General features: G+C 48.0%; 8 protein-coding genes across 8 annotated transcripts; 6 read left to right on the plus strand and 2 right to left on the minus strand.

The window, feature by feature from the left end:
- Window positions 1-1,737: 1,737 nt before the first annotated feature.
- On the plus strand, window positions 1,738-3,327 carry BJ212DRAFT_1483207 (uncharacterized protein; the record flags this gene model as incomplete). The annotated part of the gene is made up of 5 exons (XM_041340583.1): window positions 1,738-1,848; window positions 1,898-2,160; window positions 2,215-2,736; window positions 2,788-2,976; window positions 3,030-3,327. 5 exons carry the CDS (start codon window positions 1,738-1,740, stop codon window positions 3,325-3,327), a joined length of 1,383 nt encoding a protein of 460 aa, XP_041190745.1.
- A 191-nt stretch (window positions 3,328-3,518) lies between these two features.
- Window positions 3,519-5,033, plus strand: BJ212DRAFT_1370807 (uncharacterized protein). The gene is given in 6 exon segments (XM_041336268.1): window positions 3,519-3,841; window positions 3,891-4,084; window positions 4,104-4,121; window positions 4,171-4,443; window positions 4,499-4,678; window positions 4,732-5,033. 6 exon segments carry the CDS (start codon window positions 3,728-3,730, stop codon window positions 5,027-5,029), a joined length of 1,077 nt encoding a protein of 358 aa, XP_041190746.1. The 5' UTR covers window positions 3,519-3,727; the 3' UTR covers window positions 5,030-5,033.
- Window positions 5,034-5,391: 358 nt separating this feature from the next.
- BJ212DRAFT_1569660 (uncharacterized protein) lies at window positions 5,392-7,940 on the minus strand (the record flags this gene model as incomplete). Its single annotated transcript, XM_041342029.1, has 9 exons — window positions 7,435-7,940; window positions 7,311-7,374; window positions 6,931-7,258; window positions 6,317-6,874; window positions 6,126-6,268; window positions 5,969-6,068; window positions 5,832-5,921; window positions 5,668-5,777; window positions 5,392-5,642 (listed from the first exon to the last, which is right to left on the minus strand). The coding sequence occupies exons 1-9, from the start codon at window positions 7,570-7,572 to the stop codon at window positions 5,392-5,394; spliced, it is 1,782 nt and encodes a 593-aa protein (XP_041190747.1). The 5' UTR covers window positions 7,573-7,940.
- Window positions 7,941-7,961: 21 nt separating this feature from the next.
- On the plus strand, window positions 7,962-8,376 carry BJ212DRAFT_459613 (uncharacterized protein). The gene has a single exon (XM_041343261.1). It carries the CDS (start codon window positions 8,036-8,038, stop codon window positions 8,330-8,332), a length of 297 nt encoding a protein of 98 aa, XP_041190748.1. The 5' UTR covers window positions 7,962-8,035; the 3' UTR covers window positions 8,333-8,376.
- Window positions 8,377-10,012: 1,636 nt separating this feature from the next.
- Window positions 10,013-13,504, minus strand: BJ212DRAFT_1276542 (glycosyltransferase family 2 protein; the record flags this gene model as incomplete). Its single annotated transcript, XM_041331286.1, has 4 exons — window positions 10,013-10,616; window positions 10,674-11,536; window positions 11,585-11,820; window positions 11,872-13,504. The coding sequence occupies 4 exons, from the start codon at window positions 13,502-13,504 to the stop codon at window positions 10,013-10,015; spliced, it is 3,336 nt and encodes a 1,111-aa protein (XP_041190749.1).
- Window positions 13,505-14,311: 807 nt separating this feature from the next.
- Window positions 14,312-17,097, plus strand: BJ212DRAFT_459706 (kinase-like domain-containing protein). The gene is made up of 10 exons (XM_041343262.1): window positions 14,312-14,427; window positions 14,484-14,815; window positions 14,867-15,052; window positions 15,110-15,140; window positions 15,193-15,236; window positions 15,282-15,515; window positions 15,575-15,805; window positions 15,859-15,957; window positions 16,016-16,129; window positions 16,184-17,097. The coding sequence occupies exons 2-10, from the start codon at window positions 14,669-14,671 to the stop codon at window positions 16,721-16,723; spliced, it is 1,626 nt and encodes a 541-aa protein (XP_041190750.1). The 5' UTR covers window positions 14,312-14,427; window positions 14,484-14,668; the 3' UTR covers window positions 16,724-17,097.
- A 1,162-nt stretch (window positions 17,098-18,259) lies between these two features.
- BJ212DRAFT_459985 (kinase-like domain-containing protein) lies at window positions 18,260-20,060 on the plus strand. Its single transcript, XM_041343264.1, has 8 exons — window positions 18,260-18,511; window positions 18,564-18,749; window positions 18,807-18,837; window positions 18,889-18,926; window positions 18,974-19,207; window positions 19,265-19,495; window positions 19,549-19,605; window positions 19,662-20,060. The coding sequence occupies exons 1-8, from the start codon at window positions 18,365-18,367 to the stop codon at window positions 19,788-19,790; spliced, it is 1,053 nt and encodes a 350-aa protein (XP_041190751.1). The 5' UTR covers window positions 18,260-18,364; the 3' UTR covers window positions 19,791-20,060.
- Window positions 19,850-20,488, plus strand: BJ212DRAFT_1276612 (uncharacterized protein; the record flags this gene model as incomplete). The annotated part of the gene is made up of 1 exon (XM_041331292.1): window positions 19,850-20,488. A coding segment is annotated over one exon (639 nt), but the record flags the coding sequence as incomplete, so codon positions are not given.
- Between the last annotated feature and the right edge of the window lie 49 nt (window positions 20,489-20,537).

A 20,537-nucleotide genomic window follows, 5' to 3' on the forward strand; every position in this document is an offset into this window, starting at 1 on the left:
ACTGATAAGGTTACTGATGCATTCACCAAGGCATTGCCCCATCCCCAGCTACAAAAGCTACACACCCACATGGGTCTGAAGTCCTGAATGATCTGAAGAGAAAGAGAGTGAGGAAGCCAAAGGATCTGACATGATAGGTATGAGCAAGAGAGAGAGGTCCAAGTAGCACATGAGGCAGACAGGCCAATAGGCTGCGCCCAAATGACATTGGCTTGCACCCTGCAATATACATATAGTCAGAAAACTTCACCTTTGCATTCCTTACTTACCTTCCTATAAAACCAAGTGCCCATCAGATGCGCACATCTCAGTTCTAGTTGAAACTGAGATGTGAGTACTTGGAAACATGTATGTCAGCATTTACTGACCAAAACCGTAGCATACCTTTGTGTTCTAGGTACTATACACTGTTAATATGAGTTCTAGTGATCTAGTTGAAACTGAGATCATACCTTTGTGTTCTAGCTCCCTCTCCCTGTCAGTTCGCTTGCCTGTTCTCACAACATGTCCCTCAAGCAGCATACAAACGCGCCACTTCCTTGAGCATTTCTCTGCAGCCTGATGTCATGACTCGCATGTTCATGCTGTTCAGGGGTATCTCTAAGGAGCACTTGGCAGATTGGTCTAATGCTCAGATGTCAGCAGAGAAAGATGTTGCTTGGTGGGTAGATGTAGTCGGAGTGGATCTTGCAGGGGCCGGTGATACGGCTTTGTTCAGGGTGTTGGAATGGGGAGGGTTGGAAGTTCTCATTTGATATTTGAGCAAATTCCTCATTGTATAGTTGACATTGCATCTTGTCTTGATCAGTTCTGCTTTCGATGAACCGACAGCCGTGAAGAGAACGCAAGGCCCTCAAGGCTTGAGCTCGAAGGTATCCGCGAAATCAGGCAGACCTAAAAAATAATGAAGTTAATCGTTCCTTTTATTAACTTAAATTACAAGGTACTACCAGACCCTGCTGCCACATATACTCACTTGCAAACATCGAGCGCATACCGCCTCTCTGTTGTGCAATCCATGGCAAGACAGTCTCGATGGAGTCTCCGCCGACCTTTCACAATCAGTGGGCAGTGACTAGTAATACCCAAGATTTAGATCTACATGCTTGCATCATCCAGGTTGTAAGGACCAACGGTAATTCAAGAACTCGCACATTGCAGCACACGGAGATTAATGTATGTACATTTTACCATTCTATGGTGCTATTAGTGGACTTTCACCTACTAGTAGTAAGTAGCCTGCATGATTTGTGGTGTCAAAATATCATTGCGGACCAGCCCTATGACCAGCAGCGTTGCAAGTGGGTGTGTGCAGTTTGAAACTCGCACATATCGGCAGGTGATCATGACATTTCTGCGTGACTTCGGCACTTGCAAGTATCTCACTCAATTCTGCTTTAATTATGGTCGTAATGAGTTGTATCAGAAAGAGAATGATGCTTATGTTGAGAATTTAAGCAGCTAGAAATACGAGTTTTGTGAAAGTGCCGACTTCTGTGGGGTGCCGATTGCAGCTCTAAGTCAAGGTGGTGTTTGCTGGTGTTAGTATTATTCGATCGCTCTGTATGATACACTTGTATACACGCGACTGCTATGTGTATGTGTGTTATGTGTGTATGTAGGCGCAGTGCCAAATACTACTTGAAGGGATCGCGAGCGCCATAGCTCGTAGACAGCGTCGTCACCCTCTACTTGCACTTAACTTGAAGACTTCAAACTTCGTACCTCCCGATCATAATGTCTTCCACACTATTGTGGGAGAGGACTGAAGCGAAACAAACCTCGCCACTTCTTGTTCTGAAACATGGTCAAAAACGGGTCGTGGTCAAACGGCAAAGGTCGTATGATGTAGGTGAAACAACTGTTTAATTCTCTAATAGCTCATAAATGGTATAAGCTTATGCTTGACTCCGCATGCAAACACTTTCCAAGCATTCCGAGAGATGTAGTCACGTTGCAGACCAATCAACTCGATGTTTGCGATGGCCACTTTGTAGACATCACGGCTGAAACGTGGGACGAAATCATTGACTTGGTTACCTTCGTTGAGGTGACTCGTGCGGAAATGGCATTGCCCGTCCCACTGCCACTTGATACTTGGGCTATTTCATTGCCTGACAATCGACCGGCGCCAAGTCAGGTTAACAATAGAAACAACTCGTACGCATCCCCATTCTACAAGTGTTTTTCGGTACTGAAGTTGAGATCATGCAGCAGGAACGGTGGTAAAATCACAATCAAATTGGTTTTTCCATCTGGCGAGATTCGTTCTACCAAAATTCCGAGATCAACGCGGGTAGACAAACTTGTTGCTGATGCTAGTCGCATGTTAGGATATTGTCCCACTGATGTCGAGGCGATTTGGGGTGGGACAACGATGCGTCAGGACTGGAGTATCGGATCATACAACATCAAGAATGGTGACTTCATCAATCTTCAGGCATTGAGTATCGGATCGTACGACATCGAGGATGGTGACTCAGACTCCTTCAATCCTCAGGCAATGCTGGAGTTGCGTGGTAGAAAGCCAGTCATTTATCTATACTCGCCCTCCGATATCGATGTCTCTGTCAAGCTCTCCCTCACTCCTGAGTGGAGCCTCTCTGCCATTTACCCCATTGTTGCTACCAAGGACCACGGACAGCATATAGAATGGAATGTCCGCACCCATCAAGATGGCAGTCTGACGGAACATAATTCTGGTTTAGATGTAGCGTACCTATTCTGGGAGGCGGAGTAAGTTCCTCGATAATAAAGAAATCATTCTTCTAACTTTCCTCTTCGCAGGACAAATTTGCAAGCATTTCCCCGGTCACCAGCATCCAAACCACAGCCATCGGATACATTCAGTCCCACATCCAGCAGTCTCAGCGATACGGATTCAGTCGTCATTCCAGTCGAAAAAATAACTGTTTATCTCGATAAATCACTCAAGGCTCTGGGACTTCATACCGAAGCTAGAACATCATTCATAACGTGCGTACTCGGGCTGTCAAATCATAACCACGTCACTAAAATTGCTGTGATAGCTACTGGCTACCATCCATCCTCAAGCACGAATACATCGCCCTCCGATTCGTCCCTCAAGCAGCATACGAACGCGCCGCTTCTTTAAGCATCTCTCCACAGCCTGACGTCGTGACTCGCGTGTTCATGCTGTTCAGGGGTATCTCTAAGGAGCACTTGGCAAATTGGTCTTACGCCCAGATGCAAGCCGAGAGAGACGTTGCCTGGTGGGTGGATGTAGTTGGAGTGGATCTTGCAAGGGCCGGTGATACGGCTTTGTTCAGGGTGTTGGAATGGGGAGGGATGGAAGTTCTCATTTGATATCCGAGCAAATTCCTCATTGTGTAGTTGATATCGCGTCTTGTCTTGAAATCAATGACGCCTGCGTTAAGAATTTAAGCAGCTAGAAATACGAGTTTTGTGAAAGTGCCGACTTCTGTGGGGTGCCGACTGCAGTGGAAGGGACATTACTAGCTCTAACTTAATAATAAGGGGGTCAAGGTGGTGTTTGTTGGTGTTAGTAGTACTCGATCGCTCTGTATCACTCTGTCACGATAGACACGCGACTAGGTGACTGCCATGTGCTATGCATGCGTGCTATGCGTGTATGTAGGGCGCAGTATCGAATACTTGAGGGCATCGCGAGCGCCATAGCTCATAAACAGCGTCGTCATCCTCTTCTTGCACTTGAAGACTTCAAACTTCGTACCTCTCGATTATAATGTCTGTTTCCACACTATTGTGGGGGAGGACTGAAGCGAAACAAACCTCGCAACTTGTTGTTCTGAAACATGGTCAAAAACGGGTTATGGCCAAAAGGCAAAGGTCGTATAATGTAGGTGGAACAACCGTTTAATTCTTCAATGGCTCATAAATGGTATAAGCTCATGCTGGACTCGGCATGCAAACATTTTCCAAGCATTCCGAGAGATGTGGTCACATTGCAGACAAATCAACTCGATATTTGCGATGGTCACTTTGTGGACATCACGGCTGAAACATGGGACGAGATCATTGACTTGCTTACCTTCATTGAGGTGACTCGTGCAGAAATGGCATTGCCCCTCCCACCGCAGTCGTATAGTTTCTTGGGCTAGTTTAGCTAAAGACAGCTCGTACGCATCCGCATTCTATTTCAGCACTGAAGTTGAGACCATGGAGCAGGAACAATAACAAAGTCAAGAATGGTGACTCCATCAATCCCCTGCCATCGCTGCGCGGTGGCAAACCAGTCATTTATCTATACTCGCCCTCCGATATCGATGTCTCTGTCAAGCTTTCCCTCATTCCTGAGTGGAGCCTCTCTGTCATCTATCCCGTTGTTACCACGGAAGACCATGGACAGCGTTTAGAATGGAATGTCTGCACCCATCAAGATGGGAGTCTGACAGAACATAATTCTGGTTTAGATGTGGCGTACTTGTTTTGGGAGGCGGAGTAAGTCCCCTGATGATACAGAAATCACACTCCTAACTCGTATTACTCCTCGCAGGACAAATTCGCCTCATTCACCAGCATCCAAACCGCAACCAGTGGATACATTCAGTCCCACATCCAGTAGTCTCAGCGATACAGATTCAGTTGTCATTCCAGTCGACAAAATAACTGTTTACCTCGATAAATCACTCAAGGCTCTGGGACTTCACACCGAAGCTAGAACATCATTCATAACGTGCGTACTCGGGCTGTCAAACCATAAACACGTCACTAAAATTGCCGCGATAGCTACTGGCTACCATCCATCCTCAAGCACGAATACATTGCCCTCCGATTCGTCCCTCAAGCAGCATACGAACGCGCCGCTTCCTTGAGCATCTCTCCACGGCCTGACGTCGTGACTCGCGTGTTCATGCTGTTCAGAGGTATCTCTAAGGAGCACTTGGTAGATTGGTCTAATGCCCAGATACAAGCAGAGAGAGACGTTGCTTGGTGGGTGGATGTAGTTGGAGTGGATCTTGCAAGGGCCGGTGATATGGCTTTGTTCAGGGTGTTGGAATGGGGAGGGATGGAAGTTCTCATTTGATATTCCTCATTGTGTAGTTGATATTGGGTCTTATCTTGATCAGTTCTGCTTCCAACGAACCGACAGCCGTGAAGAGAACGCGAGGCCCTCAGGGCTTGAGCTCGAAGGTGTCAGCGAAATAGATGGTCTTTCTATCATAGAGCAAAATTGGCGAGCTAGATCTGGAAATCAGATCCTGCTCGATCGACTTGTAGCGGGAATGGAATTCAAGTTCTGCAGGATCTCCTCATTGCAGTCATGTACAAGAACATCAGCTCCTACTAAACCTACACATGAAAATGACTACAGTAGAGTAAAGGTTATAACAACAAATCAAGATAACACGCCGTTCACACCGAGACAATAAATACACCAGCCATAAATCACGACTGTCCCTCCCGCTCCCGTAAAAAATCAACATACTCAGTCAAAAACCGCACCTGTTCGAGCGTCTCAATAGCCTTGACGCTTCGCCGTCTCCGCACAACAGTGATCGCGCGCTCGACGAGCTGTAAAGTATCCCTCCTAACGCAACTCTCCGAGCCATCGGGGCCTTCTGCTGGGTTCGGTGATAGGTCCACGTTGATCCACCCGCACAAACCGACTTTTAGTGCCCAACAGCATGCTACGAGGCCTGCTCTACCCAAATCCCCCTCGACAATGTACGAGGATACTTGCACCACGCATGGTGTAACCATCGATGAGTTTTGTTAGAGACTCGTCTAATGACTGGGGCGATAGTGGAGCAAGGCCTTCAGGCAGTGGTATCCTGCAAATATAATGAAAGTCAGCAGCTGAAGGACTCGACAGATGGAATACTTGCCGAAGGATGTCCATTCCTGCCCGGTGTGCAGAGCTCACGTAGTCTGACCAGTGTATCCCAAGAAACTCAAGCTCTTCGTCATCCAGACAACTACAAACAGTTAACTATGCACAGGACATGTTAACATGTCAACTAACCAGACAATGCAGCGTGCTCCAACTTGACTTATATGCCGTAAATCAGTGTCGAGATCTCGACAAACGGCGCTGCGCCCTCTGACCGGACCTGTGAGGCGCACTAGCAACCGTTTTGACACCAGTCAGTGGACACACTCATGCCTTGAGTGAAACGTACCCTTCTTTCCTGGACACGAGGACACCATCAAGTTACCCAGCTTGAAACAACGCTTGGTACCAGGAATATTTGATGTTGGATGGAGCAATGCGCCAGACGCTCTTGGCTTGGTGGCATTCTGCGATGTAACCGAAAACGCCAGTCTACACCATCAGGCTTACACACAAGGAACAGCGATGACATGGACTCACTGTTCACGTTCACTGGAATTAAGGAAGTCGAGCATAGAAGGAAAGACAACCTTTGGCAGAGCAGAAGTCCCTCTTTGTGCAGATGAAGACCGGTTGCTCGCCAAATCATCGGATACCATGCGAACTTTGGTACTATGTTTAAGAGTAGGAGGAGGAAGCTTTGCTATGAATGGAAGCGAAGGACGAGGTTTGGTGGTGAGCGTCGTTAGGCGCGTGTCAATGGCAGCCTGAAGAGCTTCGATTATGGACTGCGGTGGTTGGTTTGTGAACGCTGGGGGTATCGGGAGGGGAGGGGTATGAGGAATAGGGTTTAGTGAAGAAGAATGCGCGGGTATTGAGGGTGATAACGGAATTCGACTTGACCAACACGAGTGAGCCTTACGTGAGACCGCTAGAGATGTAGTGCTCGTTGTTGATGGGACGTGCTGTGCATAGTCCGTGATGCGATAGAGGGTATAGAAATCAGGTATATGGAAGATGACAGGTGAGGGCTCGGGATTGGTTATAAGATGTGATGAAATTGCGGGTAATAGTTCTGGAGGCACAATGGTGGATATGCTGCATTTGCAACCAAATTATAAGCCAGGGTTCTTCAAGAGTAAATTAAAACGAACTTTAACGGATGGGTTTTAGATGTCTTGACGGGCATGCTACAATGTGAGGTGCATTCGGGAATAGTTGCAGGTGGCATTTGTGAGGAAAGAGTATCCTCTAGTGCCGCGTTCAGCTCTTTCTGGAGAAGCGGGTCGAGGGAAGGGCAAGCGGTTCCGCTAACGAGTGCATTGCGCTGTTCGGAAGCGGGTATCACTTGTGCAGTGGCATAGGACACCTCTGGACATGGCCACCATAGTACACCATTCATATTTGCTAGTTGCCGGACACGCAGGTCGCGAAAGGTGTCTGGGGCGTTCAGTAATAGTGGCGCATATGGTATAGGACAGCCTGCAATGGGGGTTAGTGAAAATGGATTGAATGATGGCAACAAATGATGCACCTCGATGGCCATACTTTATACGGTTGTACTCGCTCAGGTGGTACTGCGAGGCAAGGTGCGCAAGCTGGCGTGGGTGACAGTGAGCTACATGGTAGTTACCATTCAAGAAATACAAATGACTTACTTGGGCGACCCACGGCTGTATAGCTACTTTAGACTGAATAGGCGATTTCGGTTGTGGTTGTGGGTGCTTCAGGATGACGCTGGGGTGAAATTGGGCGGGAGGCGGGGGAGGAATGCGTTCCGTGAGGGTGGGCGTCATGACTGGGGACTATAGCGGGGATATTAGCAGAAAGGATGAAATACCGCTAGTAGTTAGGGTTGACCATTGAAAATATATTGAACTTTGATCGAGGCGCGCGGCAGCACTATTCGCTACGACCGTAATAGAGACCAGGGTTCTGAATCAAATCCATCCTGAGCGCTAGCCATGATCAGTCTTGGCACCGTCTTGCAAGGTCTCGTTAACTGCAGATCTTAGCCAGCACAATATATCATATGAACATGCTTATCGTAGTTGCCAGAACAACTGAGTCAAGAATCTACCATTTCGCATAGCCTGCACATTATCATGAAGATACAAATACTTACTAATCGATATCTAAACTTCTAGATCATACGGTCCCAGCGAGGCCCCGCGGGTCATCCGATCATCCTCCACTTACAGAGTGGCATTACTAAGCTGATTGGCGCCCTCCTCTAGCTCCGCACTCCCGATATCCGCGATGTTGAATTTTATTCCTCCCGTGTATACCGCATTCCGTGACTTCTCATGGCGAGTACATTCCGTTTCGTGCCAGGGTAGCGTGCGCAGTCAGTACGGCATCAGGTCAGACATGCATTCTATCGTATCATCCGAGGACGGTCATTGGAGCCAATTGATTGGTCCGTACAACGAGAACCATGCTCGATTCCCCAGTACGACGTTTCAATCAAATCCACAAAGACCGCGGATTGCACACCAAAGTAGAACATCCCGCATAGATTGCGCACAAGAACAAGTCCCATTAAATTGTGGATAGTGCTGTTGATTGCATTACAGTGAGCCTTCAGGTGATAGGGTTGTGTTGAAAGATGCAGAGGTGAGTCGGGACTACTTTGACGATTTTCTTCAACTCATGGGGGCCGGCTCATCCCAGTATGCGGGTGTTAACTGATAAATCTGCACCCTTGGCATCAATTCACTTACGCGATTAAAATGTTCGGTAATTCGTACTGCTCGTGGGGGGCTGCTGCAATGTTGGATGCCATCCGCCCTCTCTTGTGGACTCTGAAAGTCTACCATGCACAGTTCATGTGAACCTAGACACCACTTTACTTCTCGTACTCAGTAATTCATGAACGACCGTCCGCCCACTGGCGGTACAGCACCCTCTTCGACCCAGGATCTCCTATTGAATTGAACAAAGTAGATTTCTTCATAGGTTTGTATTTCATACAACCAAACACCTTTTATCAGTTGAACCACCCCCATCTCATAGCTTCCAATCCGCGCTGTTTAAAATGTCAAATACTCATGCATTGCGCGCACTCGTGAACGAGAATAAGGAAAATCGCGGGCGGATATCAGCGAAACTCTGTATGAGACGAAGAATTATTGGAGCTAAAGATAGAATTGAAATCTTCTCGAAGCAAAGCAAAGAAAGGTAGGCAACGTCGTCATGCATCTTTGCCTCGTCATTCGCTTACTTGACAATAGTCATACGTGGTTCAGTGGTACACGTATCAGCAACCGATGGTCCCTCAGTGCTCAGTCCAGCAGGCTCTGGGTGACCTATGCCAGGAATTTCTGGTATAACTGGCGAACAAGCCGAAAACATAAACCAACTTAAAGCTTCAAACACACGAATACAGGCCACCCTTCAGCGCGTGAGTGGTTAATTTCAACACCTCGCAATCCCTACTGATCTATATCCCTAGCAATCCACGCTCTGCATCGTCGCGTGATGCTTGGTGAGGCTCGTGACCTCATCAATCGCTACGGTCTCCTTATCAGCTATCTTTGGCTTGGAGGTCAAAGACCTGTTGTCGAGAAGCAGATGACTCTGCGTGAATTGGTGCGCGTTGCGCGTTCGAAGCTAAACACGGAAGATAAAGCTTTACTTTCTGATAATATGATATTTCGTGGTGGCAAGAACACGGTTCATACAGTTCACCAAGAAGGGAATGACGCGGCCTCCAAAGAGATACTGTCCTAGCTGTCCTAGAGCCAGGCTTGGACCCCTTTCCGCTGATGACTAGGGGATCACCCGCGCCGCGCGGGATTCTTTATCTGAAGATGGTTCCGGTAAGCGCTGCGAGATAATCTTCGTGATCATTCTGTTTGGGCGAAGTGATATATACAAGAAAAAGGACTATCTACTGGAACTTCGTTATGCGTAAATCCATGGATCGTTTGCAACAATTCTGATTGTGAGTGGGAAAATAATGAAGCACAACTTTGGGCATGTACATGACAAGTCCTGTCACGTATTCGTAGAGAAGACAGCTAACAGTAAATGTTCAATGATTATAGTATCTACCGTTTTGTACCAAATATAGCGGGCACCCTGTGGGTAGACATATGAGATACTTGTAAAAACCCACACAAACATCATGTGCAGTATGTATGAAACATCGAATGAGATACCGTCCTCACAAAAACAAATGTCCCGATCTAAAACTTCTCTCCTGGATCTAACGGACCCAACGGGCCATACTTCTCACCGGTGCGACTCCGGTCCTCTATTCGTGTGCCATACGGTTGATGATGTATGGGGGGTGTTCGCGAGCCCGAGTCGGATGATGCGTAGGACATGAGACGCTGTTGTGACTGGATTATCGCTAAGCTGATACCGTGCGGCGTACATCGCACTCGTAGGCGTCCGTTGCGGGCTCTCATCATCATCAAAACCACTCTCCAACATCGCCTCCAACTCTGCACCACCAACCACCTTATTCCCATCCGCCCCATGTCCAGACGGAAACAGACCAACAGGCGGAGCAGGGAACTGAGTATTGTTCTCGTTGTATCCACCAATCTGCGGGCCATAATGATCATCCTCGGACGATACGACAGAATGCGTGTCTGATCCGTCGCCGTATGGACTACGGGCATCATTGCGCGCGCTGAGCAGGTCATTTTCGGAAGAAATGTACCCTGCTGGATGCATGCGATCAAAGTCACGCCGCCGCCGTTCTTCACGCTTGAGTTTGCGTAAGCGCGAGCGCTCCCAGTCTTCCCAGCGGCGAAGAGGAACCGAGGAACCATCGAAGGTGCCAGAGCCAGCACCATGCCCTTCTCCCTTTGACTCCCCTTCCACTTTTCTGTAACGTATCCGTTAACATTGCAGCAACTACTTGCAAAAAGCGGAATAAACGCACCTCGTCTCTCCCCATGAGAAGTCATCAAAATGCCAGAATGCATACACGGGAAGAATAAAATTCCACACCGGAAGTGCTAGGAGGTATATAATCATCCAAAACACATATACAACCTTCCTCGTTGTTATCAATATCAGCACAGCGGGAAGACCCAGCACTGATACAAGCAGCATGAGTGGGATCGCTTCCTCGAAGGTTGTTGGGGGTTGCATGATCATGCCCACAATGAGCGCATACGTGAGCATAATGGCAATGGGTAGTACGACCGTCCCGACCAAATCCATGAAGACCACGAATTGCATGCTGAAACAGAATGTCCCGCATAGATTGCGCACAAGAACAAGTTCCATCAGATTGTGAATCGTACTGTTAATCCATCGACGTCGTTGGGAGAGGAGAATTTTGAAAGTGTCGGGTACAACAGTGCGGCATCTGGCTTGGGGTAAGAACATCATCTTACGATTGGGGAATGTACGGAGGAGGATGGTAGTGAGGAAGCGATCTTCTCCGAGTAGAAGAAGGTTCTGTTGGTGCAGTGTAGTGACCTCGCTTTGACTATATTCGCGTACAATCTCAGGCTTGACGATAAGAGGGATCCAGTCATCGCCTGTCGTTTTGCGCGCTTTCAGTCGAAACATGGAGAAACATCCTGGCAAACATGAAACACCACCGAAGACGGATTCGAAGGCTTTGGCTAAGTGGTGGGAGATGAAGTATTCGAAGACTTGGATGGCGGTGACCCAGGAATCACGTTTGTTAGCTATGCGAGTCTCCCCGCAGACGCCCATGATCATTTGGTCGTGGTGCATACAGTTGACGAGGTATTTCAGCGAATCAGGGTATACTTTGGTATCGGCATCAACCTGTGGATACATCAATACACGAAAGTAAAGTAGTAGATGAACACACACCATCAAGCAGACCTCAAAGAAGTCGGGCGTAACACCCATCAGGGTATGGATCTTTCGGAATAAGTCGAAATCAAGAGGGGTCATCCGATCGTTATATGTGACGCGAGAGAAAAAGTTCATGAGAATAAGCTGGCTGTCTCGCTTGCCGCGGTTTCCAGGTTTTTTGTCACTGGTAGCCTCGGCCTCCGTTCCGCATTTAACAACAATGACAGTGGGTGTGCGGCGACCAGCAACCGCTGACCGATGTTGTTAGCACCAGGTCCTCGCGCAAAGAAATAAAGACGTACTGTAGTGTCCTGCATAGACCATTGCCCTATTTTCCCGCTTCATTCCACTTCCAATTGCAAGATAACTCATAGGCATGGGGTTGCCGAATCGAGGATCTGCATCTAATAATCCCACACAAATATCCGGTGTGCTCATCTTCTCTCCTGCGCCAGTGATCATGCCATCGGCTACCACAAAAAGCAGCTTGCGTGCATCAGAGTAAGTCGTTCGCGAAATGGAATCCAGCGTGGAGCGTATAGAGTCTTCACCCTCAGAGTAGCATGTTACGAGGCAGATGGCAAATAACTCGGTGCCGATTTGTGTGAGAGACATGACGGGTGCGGCTTCTGGTAATAGGGTTGTGCTAGAAGATGCAGGGAGGCGGGTGGGGATTGCTTTGACGAGTTTCTTCGACCCATGAGGGCCAGCCCATGGTGCCGTACCCGTGCGGTTATCAACTGAGATATTTGCACCCCCAGGCATCACTGCCGGACTGATAGCCGACCTGTTGAGATGGGACTTATCCGGGGGACCTGCAAGCTTCGCAGACAGGAACCAACTAAATACACACGCCATTGCAAAGCGGACGAGGACGAGGCCAAGAATGACGATGAGTCCGACATATAGGAAGAGCGAGCTAACGAAACAGCCGGGGGTGATCTTGGCAATGTTTCCTGCATAATATCGCTGATAGAGGCATGGGACTGCTGTAAGGATGTCGGCACGGTTGTAGAATAGGCGGGTACCATCCTTTCCACTAGAGCTTGCCTGTGTGTTCAGGATGGTGCGGATTGCGAGATCTACAGGGTCGGAAGTCACTGGGCTGGGATGTTGTGTCATATAGGGATTCATGTTTAGCACAGCACCGTCGATCACGAAGTAATTTGGGAGGGCAGCGACCTGGACCCAGTCGTAACCAAGTAGAAGTGTTGTCTCCTGGATATCGAGTTGCGTAAAGGTAGAAGAGGCGTTGATTGCGCCAAGAGGACAGTCCGTTGTAGATATACACGGTTGGTCCAAGGCGACACGGAATTTGAGACCTTGGCATGCGGAATATTGGCTGGCGGTGCGATAGAAGTAGGGAGTGATGTCCTGTCCTGGCTCTTTAAGGGTGAGCTGGTCAAGGTTCACACTTGCAGGACTCTTGGCCTGGGTGACATTGTATAAAATGCCGAGTATGCTAAGTGTACCGGGGAGTGAGCCAAGAGTTGAGTACCGCGAGGGGTTCATGCTGGATGTCTCGGGACACAAGACCTTCTGAGTGCCAACGGTTATGAAGCCGACTATAAGACATAGGATAGCGATGATGAAACATAGGGCGATTTTCTCTCTCCAAGCCTGGATCTTGCCCTTGTCTTTGAAACCGCCGAGAGAGCTGAGCAAAAAGGATGGAGCCCAAAAAGTAACAATCTGAGCGAACAAGCGCCATGGGTCGAAACCACTGCTCTGGGAGCTAGCTTGAATAGTACCTGATGCGGAAAGGGCAAGGGATGATTGGGGATTAATGAGAGGTACTGGTGCGACACTTCGCTCCGGGCGAGTGAGGGTTTTTGCACGGCGTATAGTGGTGCCCGTGGGCTGAGGTGGACGGTTTGTAGGGACTGGGACATCAGCAGATGCAAACGTAGGCTGTGGTGCGAACCTAGCCGCCATGGCTTTCTCTCCGGAAAAAAAGACTGACTTTTACACCCAGAACGGCACTTTGGTATCTGGAGATAATAAAGAGCGGTTAGAAATGAAAGACAAAAAACAAACGAAAGAATCGTGAACCCGGAGCAGCCAGCTGAGTTATAGAAAGTCAAGCCCTTGCTCAGCTAGCGTAGCAACAATACTCAAGTGCTGAGCACGTGAGACTCCGGTGATACGATACCGCCTAGCTACTAATAGTTGTTGTCACTTTGCTTTGTTTGCCAAACAGGTGCCGGTTCTCTCTCGTTGTTCGGCTTGAATTATTACAGCATCTTAGTAGAAGCTGTAGTTCCTCCGCATGTGTCCTAACGGTCAGTACTCCAATGTTCACTTGCTCGCGACCACTGCTCTTGCCATTTGACGTCAAAAATGCCTGGGCTATCACTAGCGCTATGCGCATATATCAGATAAAGCTCATCGTGACTCATGTCAGTGACTTTCTAGAGGAGTTGCAATATTATAGGCGCTACTATTGATACCAATAATATCATTGGGCAGTGGGCATGCACTGATGACATCAAGTGCATCAGGCTGCCGTGACATACATTAGCGCCCTTTGACTCTCATGATTTAGACTCACCACCTAACGAAAAACACTCCAAATGTCCAACTCATCTCAGCCGTCGCATTTCGACAATGCCACGCGCTCGAAATCTAAGGCCGTACAAAATGGAAGGGGGCAACGCACTCGGACAGCCACTGGCAATAGTACCACACTCTTAGGTTCCCAAAGAAGATCCACCTTGAGGGAAACAGTGATTGCAGCAGCGCGTTCTGACACTGTGCATGGCGACCACTGCTCTTCGAATCAACAGGGCGCAGGGGAGCTCGCGGGGAATACAAAAGTCCCCGAGTCCATCACCCAGTCTCGAGATGAAGACTCACAGGTTTGACAGTCCACTAGTATCCTGATCGGTGGCAGATCCTGATATATTTTACTTAGGCATCTACCTCGGAATCTTCACCTCTGTAGGGTGCTCATACCGAAACAAGTCTTCATTGATTTAGTTCCCTCACCTTTAGTCCCATAATGCCACTGGCATTGGCAGAAGATCTGACAGGTCAGATCTTCGGTACGATAAACGATTACGTCACATGTGGTGCATTCGGAAATGTTTACAGATGTGAATGGAGACGACCGTCGGGCCATGTCAAGGTCTGGCCCGTAGGCAGTGCCGGCGTAACTTGCTGATCAGCCTGTTCATTATCGCACTGCAGGTCGCAGTAAAAACCTTCCGGCATCAGATGGATTGCACCTCAGAGCAGGGCTTGAGAGTAAGGGTCTATGTTTTCTGTTCTGGGCACTATTTTATGTGGATTCGCTAGAGGTTTCGACGAGAAACTGCAATATGGGCACACCTCATCCACGACAATATCGTTACGCTTTACGGAACAACAGAAGATTTTGGGCCAACTACAGCCCTTGTCTCCCAGTGGTTTCCGGACGGCACACTGTTCCGTCTAATCACAGAACAGGGTGCTACATTAACCATTGAGTCCAAATTGAAGCTGGTAACTTGAACCCGATAAGCTGCAATGTACCTAAACTGAATTATCCTTATTCACTAGCTTCACGGCATAGCATCTGGGCTCTACTATCGTCTGTATTTTCTTCGCGGTCGTCTTGTTTCAACTGATAAATTTGCCGTTAGTTCACTCTCACTCTTTTACCGTTGTTCACGGTGACATTACAAGCGTAAGTTCATCCTCTACATTTAATTGCACTTACTAAACAATGCAGTCCAACGTTTTGGTAGATCTCAAGGACGGAGATTACAAGGCTTGCCTAACGGACTTCGGTTTGTCAAATGTCCTTTGCGGATGCTTAAACGACCACCCGGTTGAAGGATCATCTATTCGGCCCGGTGCAATCAGGTGGGCTGCGCCTGAGTTGCTCAGGCCACATGATCCCCTATCCGATATCAAACCGACCACGCAGAACGACATGTACTCTTTTGGTCGTGTCATGTATCATGTAAGTTTAAGCGCTTCAAGTCCACAAAACCTGTGTTCATTATGATCATTTATTTCCAGTTGTTGACTCTAGTCATTCCTTGGCATGGTATCGATGAGATCAAAGTCTTTCAAAAAATTCTTAGCGGAGAGGAAATCCTGCGTCCTGCGATATCCGATGCGACGTCTGACGTCACAGACGCCCGCTGGAATCATATCGAGCAGTGTTGGTCAATTGATCCACCTGGTCGTCCATGTGCCTTCACGGCTATGAACTTCGTAAAGGGGGAACTAGAGGCTTTGAAACAAGATGTAAGCTCATGACTGGACTCGTCACGCGGGAGTAGAGTTTTTGACTCTGACAGAATGTCTTTGATGGCGGGGTACAGGAGTATCATCAAAGTTCATCGGACGCGGAGCGGATAATTGCATCTATTCCTCCTAGTCGCGGGGCTCCATCCCAGGTGAGTTTGTCAGTCTGTGGTTGGAGTGATTCAATGCTGATCAACTGCACAAACTAAGATTATGACAACAGTGATGTTTCAGTCCTCCTCGCAAACCCTCGTTCTGTCACCAAGCCAAGCTACTCCCTCCTCTCCTTTCACACATCATCTCTTCTCTACGGCCTCGACGCTGGTGAGCTTCTACTGGTTCATTGGTTCGTGTATACTAATCCTTCCACGTTTCAAGTCATTTTCGGGTCCTTTGAATGTGTTGCTTTTCGGGGAGACTGGAGTTGGAAAAAGTTCCGTTATCAACTTGATCATGGGAGGAGATGTTGCACAGACATCGCCAGATGGAGCAACCTGCACACTCACACATACCTGCCACAAAATCGATCTTGGACCCCACACTTTCAAACTTTGGGAAGTTTCGTCGATCGAATCGATGGGTTTCTTCAAGACCTTTTTCAAAAAATGGAGCCTGAAAAAGCAATACAAACGACTGTACAAAGATGACGGAGTCTACCTTCTCCTGTATTGTATGAGGGGATCTAGGGCTCAGAAAGCACTGCTCAGGGACTATAAATTTTCACTGACATCGTGGGCTCTACCGCCGGGCCAGGCCGCGTACCAGTCGCCGCTGTGCTTACCTCCTTGGAAGATTATCCCAGGAACATGGATAATTGGTGGACGAATAATAAGGACAATCTGGAACGCCTCGGAATGCGGTTCTCCACACACGCTTGTATCACTTCTCTCCCTGACGATCCAGAATCCTCACCCATAATGCGCGCACGTCGACAGCGATCTGAACAAGCCATTCGCCGTCTTATTTATGGGTCCTACGAAGCAGGTACAGAAACACCTCGTAGTTCCAGTCCAGCGTTGACTCGATGAAAAAATTCGAGCTTAGTTGTGTATTACCTCCTTCGGATATTTGGGTTCCCCGACGGGTCGCTGTGCGTACGTCACTGTTACAAAATCGACTCACTTCGTCCTGTCAATGACCGTTCTGCATTATCCTCTGTATAATTGGTATATACCCTTTATGCCGCACTGTACTGGTAGTACTTATCATGTATGTGTAGAGTTCGATACTCACTGGTACTAACGTAATTGTATCGACGTTATGGTTGTTCTCGCGAACCCCGTGACTTGGGTTCACCATCATCCTCGACTGACAAGCCCAGTCGTTAACAAAGAACATATTCATTGTGTTGGCGAACCCGAAAATTTGAAGCTTGATCAGAAAGGCTATGTATCGTAGTACTAACCGTAGGTCTTGCGATCTGTCAATGTTACAGATTTGAATTTCAGATGGCATGCCTGACTAGTCCGACTACGTACACCTCCAAGCAGTAGATCAAATGGGCATAACACTTGTGAAGACATTCTGCACGACTCTTCATTTCTACATAACATAGCTACTTATAATACTACATAATAGTTGTCACTTTACTTTGTTTGCCATTAGCCAAACAAGTAGTAGTACAATCTTAGAGGCTATAGTTCAACTTCTACGTATATCCTAACGGTCAGTGCTATTTAGTGTTCGTTTGATCGACATTGTTCGCGACCACTGCTCTCGCCATTTGACACCAAAAATGCCCGGGCTGGTATCACTGGAGCTAGTACGCGTATATAGGCCGCCGCCCATTATCAGATAAAGTTTGTCGTGACTCGTGGCCAGTTTGCAATATTAATATTATATTATAGGCACTATCATAATTAGTGATGCCAATAATATCGTTGGCATGGCAATGGGCAATGGGCATACACGGTGACCCCACGCTACAGCTTGGAACTTAAACTAAGCTTCAAGTACTTCAGACCACCTTAACATAAGTTAGCGCTCTTTTGACTCTCATGACTCAGATTTAGACTCGCCACTCGACTGTGACGGACAACGCTCCAAATGTCCAACCCATCTCAGCCGCCGCGTTCCGACAATGGTACGCACTCGAAATCCAAGGCCGTGCAGAGTGGAAAAGGTCAACGCACTTTGACAGCCATTGTCAATACTGTCACATTCTCAGGCTCCCAAAGAAGATCCTCTTTGGGAAGAACAGTGACCACGGCAGCATGTTCCGACACAGTCTATGACGATCACTGCACCCCGAATCAACAGGACGCAGGGCAGCTCGCGGGGAACACAGATGTCCCCAAGTGCACCCAATCTCAGGATAAAAACTTACAGGTTTTTTCACTGGTGTCCTAATCAGTGGCAGATCCTGACGTATTTTACTTAGGCATCTACCTCGGAATCTTCACCTCTGTAGGGTGCTCATACTGAAACAAGTCTTCATTGATTCAGTTCCCTCATCTTTAGTCCCACAACGGCACTGGCAGAAGATCTGACAGGTCAGATCTTCGGTACGATAAACGACTACGTCGCCAGTGGTGGATTCGGAAATGTTTACAGATGTGAATGGAGACGGCCGTCGGGCCCTGTCAAGGTCTGGCCAGTGTGCAGCACCGGCATAACTTGTTGATCAGCCTGTTCATTATCGCACTGCAGGTCGCAGTAAAAACCTTCAGGCATCCGACGGATTGCATCTCAAAGCAGGACTTGAGAGTAAGGGTCTATATTTTTCTGTTCTTGACACTATTTCATGTGGATTTGCTAGAGGTTTCGACGAGAAACTGCAATATGGTCACACCTCATCCACGACAATATCGTCACGCTTTATGGAACGACAGAGGATTTTGGGCCAACCATAGCCCTCGTCTCCCGATGGTTTCCGGACGGCACGCTGTTCCGTTTGATCACAGAACAGGGTGCCACATTAACTATTAAGTCTAAATTGAATCTGGTAACTTGAACCCGTTTAGCTGCAATGTACCTAAACTAAATTATCCTCATTCACTAGCTTCACGGCATAGCATCTGGGCTCTACTATCGTTTGTATTCCCTTCACGGTCGTCTTGTTTCAGCTGATAATTTGCCGTTAGTTCACTCTTTTCCTGTCGTTCACGGTGACATCACGAGCGTGAGTCCACCCTCTTCACATTTAATTGCACTGACTAAACAATGCAGTCCAACGTTTTGGTAGATCTCAAGGACGGAGATTACAAGGCTTGCCTAACGGACTTCGGTTTGTCAAGTGTTCTCTGTGAACATTTAAAAGAACGCCGAATTGAAGGATCATCCGTTCGGGCTGGTGCAATCAGGTGGGCTGCGCCTGAGTTGCTCAGGCCACATGATCCCACTTCCAATATCAAACCGACCACCCAGAACGACATGTATTCCTTTGGTCGTGTCATGTTCCATGTAAGTGTAAGCGTTTCAAGTCCACAAAATCTATATTTGATGTATCATTCATCCCAGTTGTTGACTCTGATTGCTCCTTGGCATGACATTGACGACTACAAAGTCATGCAAAAAATTCAAAAAGGAGAGGATATCCCGCGTCCTGGGGTATCCGAGACGACTGCTGACGTCACAGACGCCCGCTGGAATCATATCGAGCAGTGTTGGTCAATTGATCCATTTGCTCGACCGTGTGCCCTCACGGCTATGAACTTCGTAAAGGGGGAACTAGAGGCTTTGAATCAGGATGTAAGCTCATGACCTGTCTCGCCACGTAGGAGCAGAGTTTCTGACTCTGACAGGTCTTTGTTGGCGGGGTACAGCAAAGCGATCAAAGTACATACTTGGTCGCCGAGCAGGTATGAACTTTCCCGCTTGTGGTTGAAGTAATTCGGCTTAAATGTTTATCAACCAGGCTGGGATTTCGACCGCACTGTCGTCTCAGCCTTCCTTGCAAACCCTTGTTCCGTCACATAACGCCGTTCCCTCTAATCCTGTAGTACGTCACATCTTATCTACGGTCTCGTCGCTGGTGAGAGTCTAGTAGTGTATTGTTTTCATGTGTACTGATCCTTCCACGCGGTCAAGTCACTTGCAGGTCCTTTGAATGTGTTACTTTTCGGCGAGACTGGAGTTGGGAAAAGTGCCATTATCAACTTGATTATGGGACGCGACGTTGCACAGACGTCGCCAGATGGAGCAACCTGCACACTGCAGCATACCTCCCACGAAGTCAGTCTTGGAGATTGCCGATTCAAACTTTGGGAAGTTTCCTCACTCGGATCGATGGGTTTTTTCCGGACCCTTTTTGCAAAATGGCGCCTGAAAAAATCTTACAAGAAACTGTACAGAGATGACGGAGTCTACCTTCTTCTATATTGCATGAGGGGATCGAGGGCTCAGAGAGCACTGATCAGGGATTATAAATTTTTCACTGACATTGTTAGCTCCACATCCACTGCGGCAGGCGGCGTACCAGTCGCTGCTGTTGTCACCTCTTTGGAAGATTACCCTACGGACATGGATAGGTGGTGGGTGAAGAACAAGGATAACCTGGAAAGTCTTGGGATGCGGTTTTCCGCACATGCTTGCATCACTTCGCTCCCCAACGACCCACATGCATCATCCGCTGTGCGTGCACGTCGACATCGATCAGAGCAAGCCATCCGCAGTCTCATTCATGACTCGTATCAAGCAGGTACCGAAACGCCTCGCAGTTCCAGTCCCGCCCCAACTTCATGAAAAAATCGAGCTTAGTTGCGTATTATTGGAGATTTGGGTCCCCCGGCGG

The sequence above is a fragment of the Suillus subaureus genome (assembly GCF_016647635.1).
Source record: "Suillus subaureus strain MN1 chromosome Unknown BJ212scaffold_26, whole genome shotgun sequence".
In the NCBI taxonomy this organism is placed as follows: domain Eukaryota; kingdom Fungi; phylum Basidiomycota; class Agaricomycetes; order Boletales; family Suillaceae; genus Suillus; species Suillus subaureus.